This window comes from Hippoglossus hippoglossus, chromosome 22 (assembly GCF_009819705.1).
Source record: "Hippoglossus hippoglossus isolate fHipHip1 chromosome 22, fHipHip1.pri, whole genome shotgun sequence".
Taxonomy (NCBI): domain Eukaryota; kingdom Metazoa; phylum Chordata; class Actinopteri; order Pleuronectiformes; family Pleuronectidae; genus Hippoglossus; species Hippoglossus hippoglossus.
Window position 1 is genome coordinate 19,861,889 of NC_047172.1, and position 18,696 is coordinate 19,880,584.

At 40.9% G+C, this 18,696-nt stretch overlaps 1 protein-coding gene across 2 annotated transcripts in view; it reads right to left on the reverse strand.

Annotated features, from left to right (window-relative positions):
- Positions 1-18,696, reverse strand: part of lrfn5a (leucine rich repeat and fibronectin type III domain containing 5a) — a 110,901-nt gene that overhangs the window by 6,021 nt on the left and 86,184 nt on the right. Inside the window, exons 7-8 of one of the 2 annotated variants that reach the window (XM_034576057.1) lie at positions 18,235-18,494; positions 16,368-16,835 (exon numbers count right to left, since the gene is read on the reverse strand). In XM_034576057.1, coding sequence (XP_034431948.1) covers positions 16,368-16,835; positions 18,235-18,494 — 728 coding nt within the window. Of the gene's footprint in view, positions 1-16,367; positions 16,836-18,234; positions 18,510-18,696 lie in introns of both variants that reach the window. The other variant, XM_034576056.1, reaches the window with a different exon arrangement.

The following is an 18,696-nucleotide window of genomic DNA, read 5'->3' on the forward strand; positions in this document are numbered from 1 at the left end:
GTTTTATAACTCCTGCTCTCCATTATGTTCTCCAACAGAGACCATTGTTCACTGATGCATTAATACTGCATGTGTCTGAGATGTGCATTTATATAAGTGCATGAATATTCATTGGTTAGTGGGGACATTTCTTGAAGTTAAACAACGCTACCTCTTGATTCGCTCATGATTTGGACATTTTGGGAGCAAGACCTTAACCACTAGATGCACACACAAGGCAGATGAGGCATTTACGCACAAACACCAAAATACCAAAATCATGCTTAAAAGGGACATTACACAGATTTACTCAGCTGTCCTTGTTAGGACTTTGCATTTAATTTTTTGTTCAATTGCCTGTAGTCTCAATAGGAAACAATAATGCTAAATATCAATATAATATAAACCACCTTGATTACTATGAACTGTAAAATGTCATCTTTCAACAGAGAATAAAACAAATTGGAAGGGACATGAAGTAAATCCCTGCTGAAACATACAATACATAAAAACCTAACAATCTACTAAGGTTGAAAATATTGTATAATGAAGAGCTGTAAATATAAAAAACAAAGCAGATTTGATGATTCGTTATTATCACAAAAAAAAAAGTTAAACAGTTGTTATCGAAATGTAAAAACCACCCTGAAGACCTCTGGTTCCAAGCCTTAACAAATAAGCGCTGCAGTCAGACCTGTGACAATCAAATCTCTCCATTACCCAGAAAGCCTCTTGTGGCTGCACAGCCCGACAGCTCCTATCTCACTGACATCATCTGATCAATCAACAACCTCCGATTCAAAACCAGATCCTCGGTTGGATAAATGGTCAGAGGGTGAGTTATTTTCGGGCTGTTGCTCCACTGAAATATGACATATGAGACCATATGGCAGAAACATTCAGTGCTCTGCTCCCCTAATGTTAGCTGGTCTCTGTGGTGATGGGTAAGAAATACCCACAGAATCTGCATAATGCTTCACTTTCATCGTGTAAAGCCAATTACTGAGTTAATGAATGCAAAAAATGACCAAGCACTAAACTGTTTTCAACGTGAACTACAAGATAAATGTAGCAGGGGAAATGCTGTGCCTCACCAGGGGTCAGTCCATCAAAATAACTTTATTAACGATAGACAAAATGAGATTTTTAAAATTTGTAAGGGATTCTAATGTGAAACGCCAGTGGGTGTTTATAAATGTTGTATTTATCTTAAAAAGTGAGACAATGATCCCAAACGGAGCAATTCTATTCAGTAAAAAATTGCCAAATTCTACAATATAATTGGAGGATTGTTATAGGAAATATTTCAGAACTCCCTGTAACACTTACTAGATTAAAGTTCAAAATTAAAAAATTTAAATTGGAAAATTTTCCAATTTTCTTTTGTTAGAACAATGTAAAATTAAGATTTTGAAGCAGTTCTTCCAAGTTTGCATTTTTGAATTGTTGGATGGAAAAATAGAAAAGGAAGAAATAGAAAATCTATTTTTTTTCAGGCTGTCAGAGAAGACGGATCTAAGTGTCTGACTGCTTGTCCCGCCCACCCAGCTTAAATCGGTTTGGCGGGAGTTTTTCTCGTCATCCATCCTGTGGGTGACTCTAACTCAAGAGGACGAGAGAGTTTATGTGAATGTTCAGCAAAAAACTTGACAGCCAGATACAGTACAGAGACTTTACTGTATTATCCAGGAGGGGAAAAAAATGGAAGGTGGTATGACAGACCCCTTGGTCAGACATGTTGGGAAAAGCTTGTCTTCAAAACTCTCCACCATGTTAGTAGCTGTCGGCCCCTGATGACGTGCCCATTGACCCTGTTGACGACTCCCTGCTGCCTCCTCCTCCAATATGTCTGTATTGCATCTTGCATACACGTTGCGTTAATTTCTGAGGACGTACAAAACACTCCCCCATAGATAAAAACCAGTGCATTCCAACCCCTTCACAGTGATACATTATCACTCGCTGCTGCAGCTTCCGCTCCTTACATCAGTGTAAGAACATACTTGCTATTATGTTTCTTAGAATATCCTATAGCTCCATTATAGTGAGAATACAGATAGTATAGTGATTAGTCTGGATGAATCTTACAATATCTGGATACGGATCAGTAAGCTTTGTTCACAGTGAACGATACTGAAAACCGTAACAAGGCGAGTTAAAAACCAAAACTAATTATGTGTGTTTGCTTGTTTACTGCTTAACCGTGATTCCACATGAATAGATGACATGAAACCTGCTTCCAAGAAACCGTCAACTCGCTGCCTCCTCCTGGACCCACTTGGACCGTCTCTCAGCGAAACCCAAGTTAGTAGCTGCTCCCGCCAATGAAACTCTTATTGCATGGTTAGCTTTCATTGTCAATGTGTAAGGCCAAGCTGTCATCATTTATAATTCATAGACACATGGAACAATCATCATACTGACAATGTGTGGCATAGTTGGACTCTGTTCCGCTCTACGCTGACTACACAAAATACATTTTCATGCAAATCTGCGTTGTTCTTATTTTTTTTGGTCTTGCATATGATTGCTTCTTGACTGTGTGAGCCGTTAGCACTGTGAACTCATCCAAACTGACTCATTCATTGTGGCAAAATTCTTTGTGTCTGAGCTGGATCTTGCTGCCAGTATTTGAAGCCCCACAGTGGGCAGATGATTTCCTTGGCTGAGACTATTACACTAATCTATCTACTCCACTCTGCCAAACCCTCAGCCCAGGGCGCCTGTGTGTGTGTGTGTGTCTCTGGGTTTCATTGTCTGTGTGCATGGTCCTCTATGAGTTTGCATTTGTGTGCTTATGTCTACATGTGTCTGCAGTACATACTGAGTGTGTGAGAGTGTGTGTGTGTGTGTGTGCGTTTGTGTGTGTGTGTATGTGCGAGTGCGAGTTCCATTACAGTAATCGTCTCCTCCCATGTCAGCCTCCTCTTCCCAGTGGCTGTCACTGTGTCTGGCCTCCTGCCCACAGTCATCACCGATACAGCACTACAAGCTGCTAAAACCCAACCTCGCATTGGGTGTGCATGTGCACGGATGTGTTGCGTGCACGTGTGATTGTGCGTGTGTTAATCTGCTCCCCTCACTCCAGCCAGGACAAAGCCAGGAGGCCAGTGTGATCTCCATTAGTCGCTCTCAGCTTTTTGTCTCAAGACAAATGATCGCCTGCATGCACAGAACAGTGAACTATGATACCAGATTGTTCTATTCAGGCCATTGCACTTGATTAAATATTGGACAAAGGCTACAGGCCACAAATGTGCATTTTTCCAGGAAGGAAAAAACGGCAATCGTGGCAATGATTCAACACACAAGACCAGAGCTTCCAGGTCGACCTGGAGCGCTGCGATAAGGGGCCAGAGCTACTAATAACTCAGCCGTAGTCTTCAGTCAGTGGCTTCCACATAGCAGAGCCCAGTCTGACCATGTGTAACACTGGGTGAACAACTTTCAATTTAAATGGATTTCACTGCTCTAGGCTAAAAATGCAGGGGAATGTTTATTTTTTTTAAACATTTCCTAAGTGGAGTGGAAGTTGTCGGCTTTTGAACGTTTGGTGACCCTTACATAATAATCATAGATATTAGAATAATAGTAGATATTATGGTTACAATAATTATACATTTAAAATAAGAAATACTACTTTTCAGTCTGCATAGAAAATATAAAGTAGTGCAATTTCCCCTATTTGCAACTCAATTCTGGATAAAAACACAGCAAAGAGTGAAATTGGAGGAATAAATGACAAACAGCGAACTAATATAATGTTTGTGGTCCAATAAATGTAAATAATTCATGTTAAGTGATCTTTTATGGTGCCCAATACAATTGTATTTTCCAAAATCTTGAGACACCTTATGTGTAGGCCTAAGCAAGACAGACATTTCCCAATAGAAAGTGCCTGCTAGGACAAGTGTTGCAAGCGCACAACCTCTAAAGGTTATTAAACACAGACGAGTAAAAACAACATTTTACAGTGGGCTCTATACTGGACGATTTCTTGGTTGAGTCGAGTAACTTCCCAGAATACAAATTTAACATTAACGATTGAGTTTTGGAAGTGCTGCTATGTGAATTTTTCATCCTTTGCACAGAGCCATGCTAAGTGTCACCTGGTATTGCCTTTTTGCAAAGCTAAGCTCACCTAAAAGCTGACTGAGGCATAATATTATCCATAGAGACGTAAGAGTGGTATTGATCTTCTAATCTAAATCACTACAGAGCAAATAAGCATATTTCTCAAAATTAAAAACTATTCCACAAAGAGGAAACCAAAAAAACCTACCAATATCACAAAATGTGTCATCATTTCATATCTGACACGTATGTTTTATTCAAATCTTGTGTATTCTAACCAAAATTAGAGGAAATTTCTATTATTCCCAATTCTATCTGCTGTTGAAGATCATATAATGTGAAAAAAAGCTTCTATTAAAAAAAATGACCTCACGGTGAAACAGCTTTTGCTTTTAATCCACAACAACAAAGGAAACTCAACCTGCTGATGAGGATCATGTGATTTGATTGAGAGCGCCAGAACACCCTGATCAGAAGGCTGTTTGCGTCCCTTAAATGTATCTGTGAAACTAAAGGAGTAAAGTAAATTCAGTAATATAAGTAGCGCATTATTTCTACCCACTCTTGTTCGAGGTGTTTGAATGGAAAAACACTCCTCTGCAGTTTTGCTCAAACAGTGAAGGGACCAGAATGTGGGTCACAGATATCCAAAAGTAGGTTGTCCAATTATTTCAGAAAATGGTATTCAGTGCTTCTGGCAAAAGGCTCCCATACAAATGCAAATCTAAATCAAATAGCCTGCATCATGGAAAACTTAGTCAGATACTGCATCAAAATAGCACGAAAAAGCCATATTGAGTTTAAGACAAAAAAAAAAAAAAAAATTCTTTACACTGCACTTAACATCTGTTATCCCCACGCTCCCACCTGCTTCCTTTAGCTTTTACATAATGCATACGCTAAAGAGCGACATGACATTTTCATTTCATTTTTCATGTTCATTTCATCAGCGATCAAGCAAACACTCGCACATGACAGCACAGCCCTCTGTAAAGCACACCAATGCAATCAAACCAGTGAAAGAATAACTGGTTTCTGAGCACAAAGTGAAGAGGATTAATGGTAGCTCAACTTCTGCTCCATTACTGCTGACCTTAAAGCTAATGTGGCTTACACAGCAGATGGCACAACGCCATGCTAATAGGTCTGAGTCTCTGAGGCAGACAGAAAACATTGCACTTGCACACAGCTAGCTTCTTCTCTCTGTGTTGCCATGCATAATGCCCCTGATGCCGGAGCTAATGGTTAACAAGCATCCACACAGCTCGTAGTCCGAAGCGGACCAGGGGTAGTGGGCTCAGGGCGGGTGGGGCTTTGCTAACAAACCCTGCCCCCCCGTACATTTTTATTCATTCAACCATGTTTAAAGTTCACACAAAGTTAGACTCGGGGTGAAAGTTTTGCACTGATAAAGAAAAAGAACAGCTCCCACTGGTGGTAATAACTTACCTAGAAGATCAGTGTCTCCCATTATTTATCTAGACTGCGACGGCCGGCCATATTCCTGCTGGTTTAATAATGAATTAATGTTTTTACACTTGTAATAATAACATAAAACTTGGTGTTTTGGTCATTGCTGCATTGTGCAGCTGTGGGCAGCGCTATTTGCGGCGTGCTTGCTACTGTCCATAAATGTTTTTACCGTACACAAAGACAGTCCGACCTCATAGTTTCAGCTGTAGTTGTGTACATATCCCCAAGGAGCATGGAATAAAATTCTCTCTCTTATGTGAAAATTTGTCTCTTACACTTTAGTCTGTGTATCTGTCACAGCAACATTTGAATGCGAGCAGTCGAACCCCCGCTACCACCATAGAATAAATTCTTTGGGAAACACTGATCAGGGTAATTTTTCCACCAGTAAACAGTTTACAGTCACAATATTATAGTTTCCGGTAACACACATTGCCAGCTCACAGAAATGCCAGAGTTTTGCATAATTATTTAAAAACTTTAATTATCCCCCACCCTTAGATTTGCTTTGCTCATAATCATCCTCGCACACTGAAATAGCTTAGGAGGAAAAAAAAAAGAGAAGCTCTTTTATGTTGAAATATTCCCTGTGAGAACTCTCTTAATTATGAAAACAGAGCACAGAGACATCAGCGCTGTTTGTTTGGCCCTTATCAGGTCACATTAGACTCCCTCAATGTAATGCTGGATTTAATTTGAAGTTATTTACAATGCCAAGTGAATATTATGAAGGACAGACCTGCTTTCATTCACATAAAACCCAGTCAGTGTCTACATCTCCATCTATGTACTGCTGAATGTGGAGCTGAGAAGGATTTGGGTATTATGCTGGCCATTGTGGTAAAGCAAACATGCAATTAATCATAAAAAAAGTTTTAATTAGGAGCTGGGAGGGTAAGTCTGAGGTTTTCTAAGGAATGAAAGGGACTAGCAGGGGTTCTGGTAAAAAAAGCGAGGATGCTCGACGCTCGGCGAGATCTCGTTACTGCTGAGCTCAGTGCAAACACGCGCACCGCAGAGTAGATGTCAAAGTGCCGAGCGGCGAGGAGCTGTCCCAGATGCGGGGAAGACTTCTCAGCACTATCTGCAGCCGGGTGTAGAGCTCCATCTGCCCACCTCAGCTCCATTCCTCCAGTTTAGTTGACTCATCTACATCTATTCTTAATGCTGTGGTTGGCTCCTCCCGTGCGTTCTCACGCTCTACCATCTTTTATTCACTCATCTATACTCACTTAATACTCCCTTTCTTTTCTTGCCTTCCTTTCAATCTCATTTTCCATTTTTCCTCCCATCTCTTTGCTTCCCCATTCCTCCTCCTACAGTTCCCGCTGTACGACTTAGCCGCGTTTAAAACCCCATAGACTACTTATAACCATAACACTCTTACATTAGGCCCGCGATATGTTTATGGTGCTATAAAATCAGAATTGGAACATTGCAGATGATAAAGGCAGAGGTTCTTTCACGCCTTAAGCACAGCTGAGCTAGGTGTTTTACCTGCAGGGACCATTGGGTATGTGTGTGTGTGTGTGTGTGTGGGATTCATCGCCAACCCCACCGTGTGTAGCCTCGTAAAAAAAAGCTTGCCACACAATTTGCTTGATGTGTATTTTTTTTGGCAAATGGCCACCAGCGCCTGTAGCTCGATGGGTGTGCTGGAGTGGAAAACAACTGCTGAAAGAACACAGCGGAAAAAGGAATAAAACACAACAACAGGCGGAGCAGACGAGGGCTGGAGGATGGAGGGCGGATGGGGTTTTGCGTGCGAGTTCTCATGTAACTTAGTAAATGTCAGAGGAGAGTTTGTGTCCTGAGAAAGACTCTGAGATTCTGCACAAACACACAGTATTTTGGAGCCGTGATGTCTGCAGGCCTGTTGTGGAGGAACCTGATTCTATTCTTAAAGCATGACAAACAGTGCTTCAGTATTCTATTGATTTAGCTTGATTGGTTTATCTTTTAGTGACACTGTCAACTTTCACAATCTTTGTATAGCAGCTCACTCACCATAGAGATGTTTACATTGGCACCAATGTTCAGATAATAACCTGATTAAGACAATAGTCTGAGTACGACACTGTCATATAAACAGCATTTTTCTTAACCTGAATAAGGTCATATTTTCAGAGCAGTTGCCAATACATGCCCTGAGTTAGTGAATATACATAAACCCACTAAGAAAGGCAATTGTCTCCTCTCCTGTTGCCATTAAAGGAGTTTTCTGTTATCTTTTGGTTCACTCCCCCGGTCGAACTCAGTGGCAACGATTTCAGATCGCTTGGAGGTTCAATGCACGGCATCATGTTGCGGCCAAAAAGGTGCAGAGTCAGCGTCTACACTGCCATAATGAAGCAGAAATTAGTATTATTGTGTTCATGCGGGCGTCATGTTTCAAACACTACTGATTGAAGACGTAACTAACCTGTGTCTACTGTAGAGTTTCTATGACCAAGGAGTGAATGCCGATTGAATCCATTCTCATTTCAGACAAAAGCAAGATGTTAGTGGTTTTATCGACTAATGGAAAATGGGCTCAAGATGAGAAAATAATGAGGAGTTGGAGTTTTTACAAAATTTGTAAGAAAACACTCAAAAGCGTATACTGTCGCATCGTTCATTACATTATTCAGCTTGGGCTTTAAAAATTCTGGCGGGAACATGGTATGTATGACGTGGTGGACGTAATGATGACGTGAGACACAATCAGAGTAGGATCAGTAAAGTGTAAACACGAACATGAAGAGAAGATTCTATTAGCAGCTCATACAAACATCATAATCAGAATAATGACTTATTCAGGAAAGGTTTTTGGTGTTCATGCAATCATAGTGAATGATGCTCTATCTATCTATCTATCTATATCTATCTATCTATCTATCTATCTATATCTATACGCATGTAATGCTTGCATTACTTGTGTTTATCTTTTTGTAATTGCTATTATTACATCCTGTGTTGGCCTTATAACACAGCCACCCTGTATTTGACTCTCTCATAAGCATGTGAGAGATTAAAAGTCTGGAAAACTACAAACTCAGATCACATCCTTTTTGTGAATTTAAATTCCATTAGCGGATTTTCCAAGTTTTAACATTTTTCATATACTTTAAACCTGACGAAATGATACGACAATTATGTACAGTGCCTTGCATAAGTATTCACCCCCCTTGGACTTTTTCCCATTATGTACTGTTACTAACTGGAATTCAAATAGACTTAAATAAACTTTTTCCCGTTTGATCAACAAAACATGCATAGTACTTTGGAGGTGCAAAATAAATTTTATTGTGACACAAACAATAATGAGAACAAAAAAGTTGACATCTGTTGGGTGCATAAGTATTCACCCCCCTGTGTCAATACTTGGTAGAACCCCCTTTCGCTGCAATTACAGCTGCAAGTCTTTTGGGGTATGTCTCTACCAGCTTTGCACATCTAGAGATGGAAAGGTTTGTCCATTCTTCTTGGCAAAAAAGATGAAGCTCAGTCAGATTGGATGGAGACCGTCTGTGAACCGCAATCTTCAAGTCTTGCCATAGATTCTCTATTGGATTGAGGTCTGGGCTTTGACTGGGCCATTTTAAGACATTAACATTCTTTAATCCAAACCGTTCCTTTGTAGCTCTGGCTGTATGTTTAGGGTCATTGTCCTGCTGGAAGATGAACCTCCGCCCCAGTCTCAAGTCTTTTGCAGACTGCATCAGATTTTCTTCAAGGATTTCCCTGTATTTGGCTCCATCCATCTTTCCCTCTATTCTGACCAGTTTCCCTGTACCTGCTGAAGAGAAGCATCCCCACAGCATGATGCTACCACCACCATGTTTCACTGTTGGGATGGTGTGCTCAGGGTGATGGGCAGTGTTGGGTTTTCGCCACACATAGCGTTTTGCATTGAGGCCAAAAAGTTCAATTTTGGTCTCATCTGACCAGAGCACCTTCTTCCACATGTTTGCTGTGTCTCCCACATGGCTTCTGGCAAACTCCAAACGGGATTTTTTATGGATCCCTTTCAACAATGGCTTTCTTCTTGCCACTCTTCCATAAAGGCCAGATTTGTGGAGTAGACGACTAATAGTTGTCCTGTGGACAGATTCTCCCACCTCAGCTGTGGATCTCTGCAACTCCTCCAGAGTAACCATGGGCCTCCTGGTTGCTTCTCTGATTAATTTTCTCCTTGTCCGACTCTTCAGTTTGGGTGGACGGCCTCCTCTTGGTAGGTTTGCGGTTGTGCCATATTCTTTCCATTTTCTTATGATGGATTTTATGGTGCTCAGAGAGATGTTCAAAGCTCTGGATATTTTTTTATAACCTAACCCTGCTTCATATTTCTCCACAACTTTATCCCTGACCTGTTTGGTGAGCTCCTTGGTCTTCATGATGCTGTTTGTTCAGTAATGATCTCCAACAAACTCTGAGTCCGTCACAGAACAGGTGTATTTATACTGAGATTAAATTGCAGACAGGTGGACCCTATTTACTAATTATGTGACTTGCAAATGGGACTTGTGAATGCAATTGGTCGCACCAGATCTTTGTTAGGGGTTTCACAGTAAAGGGGGTGAATACATATGCACTCAACACTTTTCAGATTTTTATTTGTAAATAATTGTGAAATCCATGTAATATTTCCCCCCACTTCCAAATGATGCACTATTTTGTGTTGGTCCATTACATAAACTCACGATGAAATAAATTTTAATCTGTGGTTATACCATGACAAAATGTAGAAAAGTCCAAAGGGGGTGAATACTTATGCAAGGCACTGTATATATCACAGTTCAGGGTATTTATCGCAGTAGGTGTGGATAAAGGCTTTTAAACACCATTAAGAGCAGTGGGTCATGTGGACTTTCACAGGGCTGAAGATGAGCGTTCATCCCTGAAGGAACAGAAAATAACACATGTTTAATTATCTGTTAAACTTTTCTAAAATAAAAATCAGGTTGCTTCACTCTGCAGTGGGACAAAGGAGAGCCATTCATGCCTTTCAAACCTCACAGACCTACGAGCTACGACGAGGAGGCTGCTCCACAATAGAAGGAAAATGCTGGCACCTTATTAAAGAGGTCCTATTAATCAAAAAACAATAAAACATGCAATTATCATGTCAAATCAAGTACAACTTCATTAAAAAGCTATTTCCATCCCTCTAACTTACTTTCTCTGTTCAAGGCTCACATATTTTTAATAGCCTTTTTAACCATCATTATTTTCTTCAGCAAAACAATAGATCTGTTCATCTCATAATTGGGGAATTCATGTTTTCTATGATCCCACAATGGCTCGCAATCATCGGAACCCTCAATTATCTCCTCTTCATGTGAAGTAGAGCACACTTCCACTCTGTGGCGGTTTTATGGACGTCGACATTAGTGCTCGCCGTGAGTTTCACTATCATCATCGACAACGGCTGTGAATTGTTCAATAAACCCAGCGAGGTGTAAAGGCCAAAGATTGCCGTGGTAGGTCATGTGTAAAAGGTCGGCACATTATGTCAGCGACATCAGCCTTACCTTGACCTGACCATGAAATCAGGAGTTAACAGCCGAGGCTCAGAAAAGGGACGACTCAATTTAGTTCCTTATAGCTTCCATTTACGAAGGTTAATATAAAAGGTTTCACGTTAAAGGACAAAGAAAAAATATATTGGAGTTAATGAGTAGACGTAGCAGAGAATTGTCATGCTACATGTAAATGAGTTTTATTAAAAACCGCAATGGATCCACATGCTGGAAAGATACAGTGCAGGTTTTATAATGATTTCTGGTAATCAAAAACAAGCTATTTAATGAATATCTGGAATATTAAATAATAAAATACATTTATTTCAAAGATATAGCAAAGAAACACTCACCCATGCATGAAATTACACAGGAAATGAATATGGGTAAATTTTGACCCATGTTGTGCATTAGAAGGGTAGTGATCAAAAAGGATTTTTATGCAAAAAGTAAGAAAGGAAAAAATGTAATAAGGATTTGTGATGATCAAAAACAAATTATTGAGGAATAGCTAAAATACTGAAAGACGAAATTAATTTACTGCAAAGATTTAAAAAATAAAAACGGAGTTGGTTCACCTTTGACCGATGTTGTGTATCAAAGGGTTAAGATAGGGTTCTTTATGAAAAGATATAACGGTAATATGAAATAATGACATTTCTATGAATAATATACATTTTTTCATAATGCTTTTTAAAAAATGGTAATGTTGGGCTTGACATGCATAATGCAACGTGATCTAGGCTTTTTTAAAGCATAACACAAGTGTCCCAGATTATAAAGTGATCCGTACCAGATTTTGAAACTCAAAAGCATTTCATATTTCATTTTTGGCACAAAAAACCCTAAAAGCTGTGCCATGTCTCTTCTAAATATGACATCTCAATTGTTTCTTCTGGTGTGGTTAGAAAACATGTCAAGGATTACAGAAAGGTATAGGGCCTGATCTACTAAACGTTTGCACATGTAAAAACATGTGCAAACTTGATTTCACCCGCAAAAAAACATGCAAGCTGATCTACCATCGGTGCGCACTGAGGACTGCGTGAAGAATAACAGGCGCTGTCCATTTAGTACATTTGCCCGGAGGAGTAGATGCTGAATACTTTAATGTAGCAATGTGATTTACAAAGCCTGAAAATAATTGCGGTGGTTCTGACTGCGTCTATACTTAGTACGTTTGAAAGGTAGGTGCTGACTGCCACAGCGGAAGAAGACGGAGAGAACTGTTTTTTTCTGCTCGTGTAAACATGTTTGGATTGACAGAAGCAAAACTAATCCATCTCCTGCCATGCCACTAACGGCCATCAGAGTGTGGAGCCTGAGCGCTCGTGCCACAGAGGACACAGCTCTCACCTCCTGCGCAATATTGGTCGGACGCATCTCTTCCACCGGCACCCCCACCTGTTTAATTTGCCGAGGTCTTAATATGAGCAATTTTTCTTTTGTTCTTCCTCTTATGTCCTGCCATCTTCTCTTGATTTCATCGGTTTTTGTTCTACCCACAGCATTTACTTTCTCGCAGATACTCTCCAGATATCGAGTTTCTTTTAATTTATAATAATATTTCTTTGCTGTAGCTCAACAACATGTTTGTTTGCCTCTTCCACTAACACCTCCAATTCCATGGCATTCAATTTCACTTTGCGCTTGTGGTCACTCTGCTCTCCGTAATGCTCCATGGCGGAAACCAGTAACGCACGCACAAAAAACTCATTTAAATACTACTGCCTCTACCATGTTTGCACCTGTTATCATTTACGCAATTATTTGCAATCTTGTAGATATGTTGATCTCATGTGTAAAAAAAAACATCAGTAATCATTTTAAACATCAGTAATAATTCAGAATGGCATTTCTCTTTCACAAAAAAACATTTTTTGCCAGTTGCACACAGGAAGCTCATTGACTAGTTGACTAGAGAACAGCCAAGGTTTCATATTTATTGTTTCACCAACTCACAATAACTAAGAGCAGAGTACATCATTCACTTACTGCAGCTTGATAAGATTGTATTAATTATGCATGATATAATTAAAACTGGCTCTTTGAAAATGGCACTTTGATCAAAATGCAATTTAGATATAAAGATGATTGATGCGTCAGCGTTTTTAATAGTAATTATAAGGAAAGCTCATCATTGCTTTAAGAACTTGTTTCGATTCTGAAGAAAACCTGAGCTGCAGTGAGCCTGCTGCTCTGCAGGGGTTTTACTCCTGTGACCGACAGGCCTCCCTCTGGAATAGAAATATAATACTGGAGCTGGAGGAGTGACATTAACACAGCGGAACTGTGTTCCTGTCTGTCTCCAGTGTCCTCGAGAAAGACACTGAATCCCTGTCAGCTCCGCAAGTGCTTTTCTGCAGCTGACCCTGACCTCCCTGTGGAAGCAGCCGTGGGTGGGGTTTCCCTGCGAGGGATCAATACACAATCAGGCGCTACAACATTCCAGAAGTGCAGCAAGTATGTCCAGAACAGGAAGGATGTGTCCGTACGCGCATTAAACTATCAATCAGGTTTTCATCAGTTTAAGCAGAGAGTTTGGAGGAAACGTACAGAACCTCCTCCTCCGCCCAACAACATTATGTCGAGGAGGTGCAGAGTTAAGTGCACAAATGTCGATGTGCCGCAAATCAATTATCTCTCACTGAAGCTGAAAACTAAAAGTTGTGTCTGTGACAACAAGATCAGTCTTCCCGTCTGTCACCCGCTTTTCCTCCCACTCTCGCTTTGACACCTCTGTCATTCCCTTTCATTTTCCACTCCTCTTCTCCCTTCACCCCTCTTTTCTATTCTCTTTTCTCCCTCCCTGGCCCTCTTCTTTGTCTTCACTGTGTTTGGGTAATGAAAAGAAAAAAGCACAATCAATGGGTGGCTGTTGTGCGCCAGCAGAGGTGTTGAATGGAAATCAATTGGGTATCTAAAGACAAGAAAGCTGCAAAACAACACAGACACACACAAACGACTTCACCACTTAAAGAAAGAGGAGGATGGTAGAGCTGGAGGAAGAGAGGGAGGGTAAAAAGACAGGAAGAAAGAGAGAAAGACGCTGATTGATGTGGGGTGGGTGGTGAAAGCCTTTCTAATCACATCACCTCCGTATGTCCCCTCCGCAGGAAGCTGTTTTGTTCTGTGCTTTCTAACTAAATACTTCGCACAAGTGTTTTAAAGTCTGGGGCTAAAAGTACAAACGTGGCCTTTTGTAGGGTGAAAATCCGTCAAACACACAAAGGCTTTAGTGTGCTTGGTGAATGAACAGGGGAGTAAAAGAAAGAGATGGATGGATGTGATCGACGACGTTATCTTGATGAGAAGAATGTCGGCTACAAACCTATCGGCGCCGTCTCTCAGCGATGCTTCCTCTGAACAGGGTTAAGTGCTGATGAATTATGAACAGAGATTAGGAATAATGTGGAAGGCGGATAATACCAGCAGATTCTTATGTGGGTGATCTCTGTGTGTTAATTATAGGCACAGAGATAAAGACTGCAAGAGATTAAAGATTATAATTCATAGCTTGCAGTTAAATAAATAAAAATAATCAGTCTTCGGAGATGCATTTTATAACAGCCATTGGGAATTGTCATCGTTGTGACCCAGACGGTCAGTCCCTATGTTCTGCCAGCTCTCGGTGATGATGATGATGATGATGATGATGATGCGTACCGATGCAGTATGCTTGGGGGATTATCAGCGATATGAAAGGCAGATAATACAGGCAGATTTCCCTACGAAGGCTCTTTGTGTTTGTTAACTCCCCCCATTTCGCCGGAGTAAATATTTAGCTCAAATAACAATCATCCCCAGCGAGATCCATCTTATCTCTGTTATCTTGAGCAAATGGCAAAAGTCAAGAAAGACGAGCGGCGCCCTCCCTGTCAACACCGTTGACAAGGGAGGGCAGGTGAGCCTGTGAGTCAGCAGGCGAGGGTGAGACGACGTCTTCTCTTCCATCACCAACTTTCTCACGTCTCCGCAAGTCTTTGTTTTTTTCATCCCTGTTTCATCCTCATGTTGTTCTACTTTGAACTGATGTGTCATAGACTATGACATAAAGTCTGCACCTATGCTCTGATGAGACAATGCACTGTCTTCAGCTTCACCAGGGTGACAAGAAGAAAGTGTTTATAAGGGTACGCTAATGAATAATTCACACTTCATTATTTCATAGCTCTTTGTGTTAGAATCTGCTCTTTTGATTTATCCTATGGTGTTACACTTCTTTTTGAATTTATAGACTTCATTTCAGTATCTTGCCTAAGGACACTTCGGCATGCTGAATGGGGATGAACCGCCCACCTTCTGGTTAGAGGACAATCCTATACCCCGTAGGCGTGAACAGCTGTTAGGCAGTGTATCTCAGGGCCGACATACAGAAACAACCTGTTCAGGGTGTAACCCACCTCTCAGCCAATGTCGGCTGGGATTGGCCCTAAATTGGAGAATGGATGGACTCTGAGATTGTAACTTTGAAATGATTTGCCTTTTGTGTCTTGATTTACTGGCTGTATGCCTCCATGTAACTGTTAGCAGGATTTCACCAAAACTTCTGGACAGATTCTACGGAAACTTGGTGGACGGGTGCGGGACAGGCCAAGAGAGAACCCCTTAATGTTTGGGGCAGATTCAATAAAATAGTTAGGTGTAAGATTTTCCCTTCACTTTCTTTAATATTGCAAGATACAGCATCAGCCAGCAGAGGTGTTTGCTCACCGTGTGCCCTTCTAGTTCGGTACGAATTCTGTTCTGTTTACCCCATCTAGTTAAGTGCTTCTGTTCTGCTCCCTGGTCATTCCTCCTGTCTCTACTTTGTTCTTTTGGAGATATGGATTTCTGTTTGCCCTCTTACCTGCCAACCTGCCTACTAAAGACTGTAAACCTCTTTTCTATCTAGTCTGGGGTCTGCAATTTGGCTCCTGTTTGCTCCATTACGTACCACTTTTTTTACTTGCCTTTTCTTTTCAGTGTGTTACCACAGTTATTTCCAATTGTAAAGGCTGGGTGCATGCTGTCCTTTTTGTATATATTTCATTTGTAGGATCGGAGGATTGTAGCGTCCTCGTAGAGTTCTCGTAGTACCCGTGTAGTCCCTGTGTAGTGCCCTTGTAGCACTCATGTGGTGCCCTGGTTGTGAACTTGAGGCCTGCTTGTTGATCCCTCCTATCACTGCTGTTAGCCTGTGTTAAGTTTCTAATACCTGTGATCAGATTTTCCATCAGGATCATTAAAGATACATTTAATCTACTGTAATCTAATCTGCAGAGCTCAGACTTGGGTAATCGTCTACCTCCACATTGTGCAAACAGTCTGACCATGACGTAGTGGTCCTGTCAGTCTTACCTGTACACCAGCGAGTCGTCCTGGCTTCCATTGTACTGTATCTGGAACATCCTGATGCCCGGAATATTCCTCTGGAAGTTGAACTTAATCAGCGCTGTCGACGACGTGGCCTCGGCCGTCACCACCCTCTTGTCCACCCCGCCCTTCACGTCGCCCGTCACGTTGCTCCCGTTGGCCCCGCCCCGGCTCGACGTGGAAATGTCTGAAGATCCTGGGTCAGGTTCCTGGATGTTGTTGGTGTTGTTGGAGATATGCGGGAGTTTGATAATGACCAGGTCGACCGTTTGGTGGGCCTCACCGGCGGGGTTAGAGGAGATGCAGGTGAAGGAGCCCGTGTCTTTCACAGTACTGATGATGATGTCCAGGGTCCCGTTGGAGTACACCAACGTTCTGGAGGAGTTGGACACCAGCTTTCCCTCTGGAGAGATCCAGTGGATGGCTGGCTCCGGATCGCCTCTTGCCTTACACCTTTAAGGAATGAAAACCGGTGGAGTGGAACTTATTAGAAACATGACAGAATGGGGTCAACAGTAGGGTAAATGCTTGATGGTGGTTTCTGGAATCCCTCACATTCTTTCCCTCTCAGACCTAAAGTGGGAAGAAAATCTGAACGGTGTCGACACAGCACATATTCTATGTTATAATGCACTGCAGCAAAGCTGTCAAAATAAATTATAACTAAGTATTTGTTTTATTAATCAGTCATGAGTTAAAGGTACAGTTGTATGTAGATCTTGGCAAATAGAAAAATAAAAACAACCTCTGATGACATTTCAAAATGTTTTTTTTAATACCCAGACCAGCTGTCCCAAAACCCCAAAACTTATAAGATATTACAAAAGATAATATTTACAGATAATAAGATGAGATTTAATATTACATTTGAGAATTGAAGAATATTTTTGTTAAAGTAATTTATTTGAGTGAGTGACTGACTGTAAATGAGTTTGACAAATCATTAAGATTGGCTGAATGGTTTAATTTGATTATTATGCAGTAAAATAAACCAAGGACACATAAATATTAACGCAGTCCATTTAGTTCATTGTGCAAAAAGGAACTATTGTCAATTTGGTTAAATATTGGAGGTTAGATTAATTCTAACAATGATCCTCTGTAGGTGTCTGACTGAATTCACATGGCTGCAGTAATTTATAATTTTTAAGCCATTAAATTATAAGTCTATTGTGCAGAAATGTCGAGGTAATTTCCTGTAACAACAGTGAGGTCTAATTAAGTAAAACAGGATACACGCTGAGGAAAATGTAGGAAATGTTGTAGTTTTCCTGGTTGCTGCAGGGTCACATTGTGCGTAGGCTCTGCACACAAGCAACAGAGCCTGTCCATATATATCAGAGGCATTTAAAAAAAAAAAAAAGGTATCTGCATTAAGAAATCATTGTCAAGACGTCCTTGTTTTTTGCAAGTTCTCTGCATTTTAATGTTGAAGATTAAAAATATGAGATACGTTGACTCTGATGATCTCTACTTATGAAGACGACACAATAAAAGACAGAGTAATGTCCTCCCATTGATTTCCCTTGCCCTCTTTTTCTCATTTTCATCATATCTCCATATTTGAAAACATAACATGTGTCATGATTGGAAGCATGCAACTAATATATATGCAAATGGGGCTGTCTTCATCTCTCAGTCCTGTTGTTGTTTTGTCCTCTTGTGTTACATTTAATTTTAATGTAATGCCCTTGTTTTGTGGTTCAGTGAACAGAAGACTTTTCATATATTCTTGAGCAGCTTAAAACACAATGGACAACAACAGAAATTAAAAGAGAAAGTCATTCTGTGTGTGTGTGTGTGTGCGTATGAGTGCAGAGTGGTTGTAGGAATTAAGTATTAATACTGATACCTTAGTGCGACTCGCTGCCCTTCGAGCACCCTCATCTCATGGGAGAATCTGGTGATGAGGGGGGGCTCACACAGGAACTCCTCCTCGGGGACGGACCAGAAGTATCGACCAGCGAGGTGCTGCGGTGAGGCGCACGTCTCCAGGTCGTCCTCCCTGTTCAACCTCCTCAGCCACAGTAACTCACAGTTGCAGTGGAGAGGGTTCCCACCGAATGACAGCGCGAAAGAAGTGGACGTCATGAACCCCGACGTGGCCAGGACCTGGTCGTGTAAAACAATAATTGCATTTTTAAAAACTTTAGTTGTCAAAGTAAAAGTAAATTTTCAGTTCAAATGTCCACCTTTGCTGTGGAACCTTAACCCTAATGATGGATGAGTGGCTACATCACCAGGACCAGAAACTAAATAAGAATTTTTTAGAAGCAGTTTCAAATTATCAACATTTAGAGAGAGTTGTCCCTCC